Below are 4,308 nucleotides of genomic sequence, written 5' to 3'. Positions count from 1 at the left end.
AAAAATCAAGCTCTACCATTCGTTTTGATATCAAAGGTTGACCTACTGATAATAGTAATTTATAGTGCTTGAAATGTAACACTTATTTTAAAAATGTGCCGTTCAGCACCCATGAAAAGTGCCCTCGCCCTCCTGTTCCTGTGACGTTGCAAGGGGGCGTTTCCCCAACTTTTCAACGCATTCCATTTGAATTGGTCAATTTTTCCCATGTGATGTAAAGACACCAATCAGTGGTAAGTGCGATAGAAAAAATAAAACAACATCCAAATTTGGAGCTCTGAAAATGATGACGTTCTACATGAATTGCTGGCTAGGAGTGGTAGTGGAACTGTTTAGCCTGAATGTCGGGCTATAAACTGAAGGATACTTGAATAACATTGCATTCGAAAGCAATAAGAAGGTATTTAAATGAATGACTAATCGAAACGATATAGCAGTCTGACCTATTGATGCCAATTACCTAACCAGAGAAGGCGATAGTGAATAAGAGTAAAACAGCGCTATAACGGACTGAAGCTAAAAGTGCGATTGAAGCCATTTTCTCCTGTAAGTATTATCTTGTTTGATTTGGCTACTTTATTTACTTATTATTGATATTGAAATACAGTAGTCCTAGTGCATGTTGCAATATCGTAGATCATAATGTCATATTTCAATTGAATAATGGAAAGTTCTGGAAGAACTGAAAGAATGTGAGTTGAATCAGCCTGCACTACATGCTGGGTCATGACTATGTTGTAATTCTCATAGCTATTTAATTACTATTTTTGGTGCTTAAAGAGTATCCAATTTTGTATACTGTGTGACCAAAACGAATCTACTTTCTGCTACATATCTGCAAGACTCCCCCTCCTCAAATTTGCACAAAACCTAGTTCAGCACCACATTCCAACTAAATTTAGCCTATCTAGGGACTCCACCCCTCCCAATAGGGTCTAATAATGAACAGTGCATGGATGGAATAGTCAAGCTGTAGCTTAGTCGCATTGCTTGCATCATTCGTAATTGCTGGCATACCTAAGGAATTACACACACCCTTCTGTTCCCACCACTCAGCGTTGACCCCAAGCAGACGAGGAGCGTGGTAACGTGACATCATGAACGTGGGCACGGCACACAGCGAGGTGAACCCCAACACGCGGGTAATGAACAGCCGGGGCATCTGGCTCTCCTACCTCCTGGGCATCGGCCTGCTGCATGTCATCCTGCTCAGCATCCCCTTCGCCAGTGTGCCCGTGGTCTGGACCCTCACCAACCTCATACACAACCTGGTGGGTAGTAGGCACCTTAGTAGGCTATGCCTAGGGGCACCAGTGCATCTCACCCACTGTATAACATAAGTACTGTAGGTGGAAAGTCCAGTCACTGTTATTGCACACAATGGTATTCTCCATAAGCAAACTACTCTGCAGTCTGCACTGTCACTAGGAGTGTGCTGAGCGAAAGTGAATAAAAGCAATAGTCCATGGGGCAGTCTGGAACGTTTGTCTCTTTTTGTGGCATTTTCATTGCTATGAAAAGGCACAGAACAGATCAGCTTCCACATCCTTTTCCAAACTAAATCAATTTGCGGTTCTAGGCTACTGACAATTTCACAGTATCTCTTTTGCCCGTACAATGTTTTATATAACAGCTTTCCTGACTGACTATTCTGTGGTGTGTGTGTGTTGCAGTGCATGTACCTGTTGTTACACTTGGTGAAAGGAACCCCGTTTGAAACTCCGGACCAGAGCAAGGCTCGCTTCTACACATACTGGGAGCAGATGGACTATGGTGTACAGTTCACTGCCTCACGCAAGTTCCTCACCATCACTCCTATCGTCCTGTAAGGACATCGACACTATCTTATGCTTTATAGACTATTTATAAAATAATAATCTGTTTACTACTTATAGTCCTTTATAAAGTATAATTTAATGCAACGTGTTGCAATGGTATTTTAGTAGTGATAGGACTGTGAAGTGAAGCATTAGCCTATTTTTTTAAGTACAGTTTTTTTTTCTCGCTGTCCTTGTTAATGACTTCAGCAGCCTCGTCCAGCCAGTCTTTGGGCAGTGGGGAGTCTGGGCTGCTGTGGTGCCTGCTGTCAGCGGAAGGCTCTATTTAGAGACACTGCTGACAGATGGTTTCTCACTAATGCTTGGTCTATGAACCATGATGGATCTATTTGCAGATACGTCCTCTTACATTTTACATTACATTTTTATTTTAGTCCTTGTCACTTTGATCTTCAAAGGTCCTCCGCCACAGTTGACATGTTCACATGTGGCATTGTGAATTGGAAAGACGTAACTGTCGACCAAAAAAACAGATACCTGTAGTTGTCCAGACAATACCTTTTTAAATGACCTCCTTCACCCAGGTCCAGTCTTTCTTTGACTTACGCTTTCTTTCTCTTCCTCATACTTTTTCCCTCTCCCCCTAGCTACATCCTCACCAGCTTCTACACCAAGTATGACCGGGCCCACTTTGTGGTCAACACGGTCTCCCTGATGACCGTGCTCATTCCCAAGCTCCCCCAGCTTCACGGAGTTCGGATCTTTGGCATTAACAAGTACTGATGGGGCGGAAGAGGACACCGCCATTCCGCCATCTCCCTGTGGACTGTAAACACAGAGTATCAGGCCCCGCCGCATTGGCCCCCAGCCCATAGGGATCCATAGCCCCTCTCTGGCTCACAGGGCTATTGAGCACTCTGCTAAATGAAACCTATGGGCGATAAACAACACAGAATTGACTTACAGGGCTCGGCTGGGTCCGAGCTCCTATGTGGTCCTATTGAAGCTGTGCTGTAGTGTTTATTTGTGGTTCCCTTTATGTCCGTTTTATTTAATTCACAGAGAACACTGCAAGTGACGCCTTTGAGGACATACAGTAGTATGAGATGTATTGAGATTGAGTTACAATGTGGAGAGGAGAAACCTCTGAGCAGTTTGATCCTGAGAAAAGTGAGACTCAGACATTTTGCACCCAGGGAGACATTTTGGAAGTTATGTCACTCAGTTATGATGCCCTCTAGAATTATAACTCTACATTTCTTTAGCATCTTGTCCTCAAAATCCTCTCTTTCTCGCATAAGAAAGGACAGACTGCTAGAGAAAGGGTTAGCTAGGGAGTTGCTCTGACTGTTGCAGTGGTCAGACAGGAGGGACCACAGGGTTTATATTTAGCCCCCCTGACCACTCAGTCTGAGTTTGGAAAGTTTAAGCAACACTTATTTTATCTGATCATTTCCATATTTAGATTACCTTGCTCTGATTTGAACCAGAGTAAACTTCTGTTCACATTGCAGTCTGTAATCTACAGTGCAGAGTAGACATGCTCAGGCCCCAAAAGCTAATTCCAGCTTTGTGAATCTGTTGTATTTACATTTCAGTTGGGACCCTTAGGGCAGAAGATGAAAAGCAGGTTAGGCGATTCATGTTCATGGAAAACATTTGTGCATACATATGGCATACTCTTAAGTCAGGGTTCCCCAACTGGCCCTTGGGTGGTTTTATTTGTCCCCTCAAGTTTTCAGAGATTTTCATTGTAGGACATAAAAGACTGTAGAAACACCAGGAAATCAGCTCCAAGTGATTTCAATTTAAGAAATCTGTTCCCAAGTATTCCCACGCATAATAGAGAGACACGTGAAATGGTTATGTTTTAGTCAAACATATCTGTTTGGGCTTCTTGCGGTCAATTTGCAGTCTACAAATTATTAGTAATTATGTTCCAGCCCCCGGACCATCCGCTCAAGAAAAAAATCGGCCCGCGGCTGAGTCTAGTTGATGATCCCTGTTCTAAGTATTGTATATTCAACCATACTAGATTGTAGTGCATGGGTATGGGCTTAAAGACTTCCTTCAAACTGCATGTAGAGACATAAAAATTGTATCCATGACTTCATCTGACTCTGGGTAAGTAGAAAATAGGGCTTGATTGACAAAATCTCAAACTATCCCTTCAGTTGATACAAAGGCTATAAATGGGTTATGAAATGTTGTAATGTTTGTGTTTTAATAAGGTACCGAGTACAGATAGATACCGGGAGTTTGCCACATAGCATGTATTTCCACTCTTTGAGCAGAGTCATCATGGCAACATGGCAACAACTACAACAAGCGTCTTTAAAAAGGGGAAACGGGAACTGAGAACTACGCAGCACAAAGTTTTGTGTTCAGAACTCACACTCACAGTTTACTCCGAGTGAAGAGAGGTTGTGATAATTGAGATGAAATGATCGTTTGAAATGAATTTCCAGAGTCTTTCACACAGCTTTAGATAACCCCCGACAGAAATTTTGGCAATGAAAGGGAGAAAAGA

The 4,308-nt window shown here is 42.6% G+C and overlaps 1 protein-coding gene across 1 annotated transcript; it reads left to right on the top strand.

The window, feature by feature from the left end:
• Positions 1 to 288: 288 nt before the first annotated feature.
• LOC139570231 (ORM1-like protein 3) lies at positions 289 to 3,980 on the top strand. Its single transcript, XM_071391936.1, has 4 exons — positions 289 to 546; positions 1,057 to 1,271; positions 1,674 to 1,825; positions 2,426 to 3,980. The coding sequence occupies exons 2-4, from the start codon at positions 1,098 to 1,100 to the stop codon at positions 2,559 to 2,561; spliced, it is 462 nt and encodes a 153-aa protein (XP_071248037.1). The 5' UTR covers positions 289 to 546; positions 1,057 to 1,097; the 3' UTR covers positions 2,562 to 3,980.
• The last annotated feature ends 328 nt before the right edge of the window (positions 3,981 to 4,308 follow it).

Source organism: Salvelinus alpinus, chromosome 3 (assembly GCF_045679555.1).
Source record: "Salvelinus alpinus chromosome 3, SLU_Salpinus.1, whole genome shotgun sequence".
NCBI lineage: Eukaryota > Metazoa > Chordata > Actinopteri > Salmoniformes > Salmonidae > Salvelinus > Salvelinus alpinus.
The sequence above is the reverse complement of the archived record's forward strand: the minus strand, read 5'-3'. Positions and strand labels throughout refer to the sequence as shown.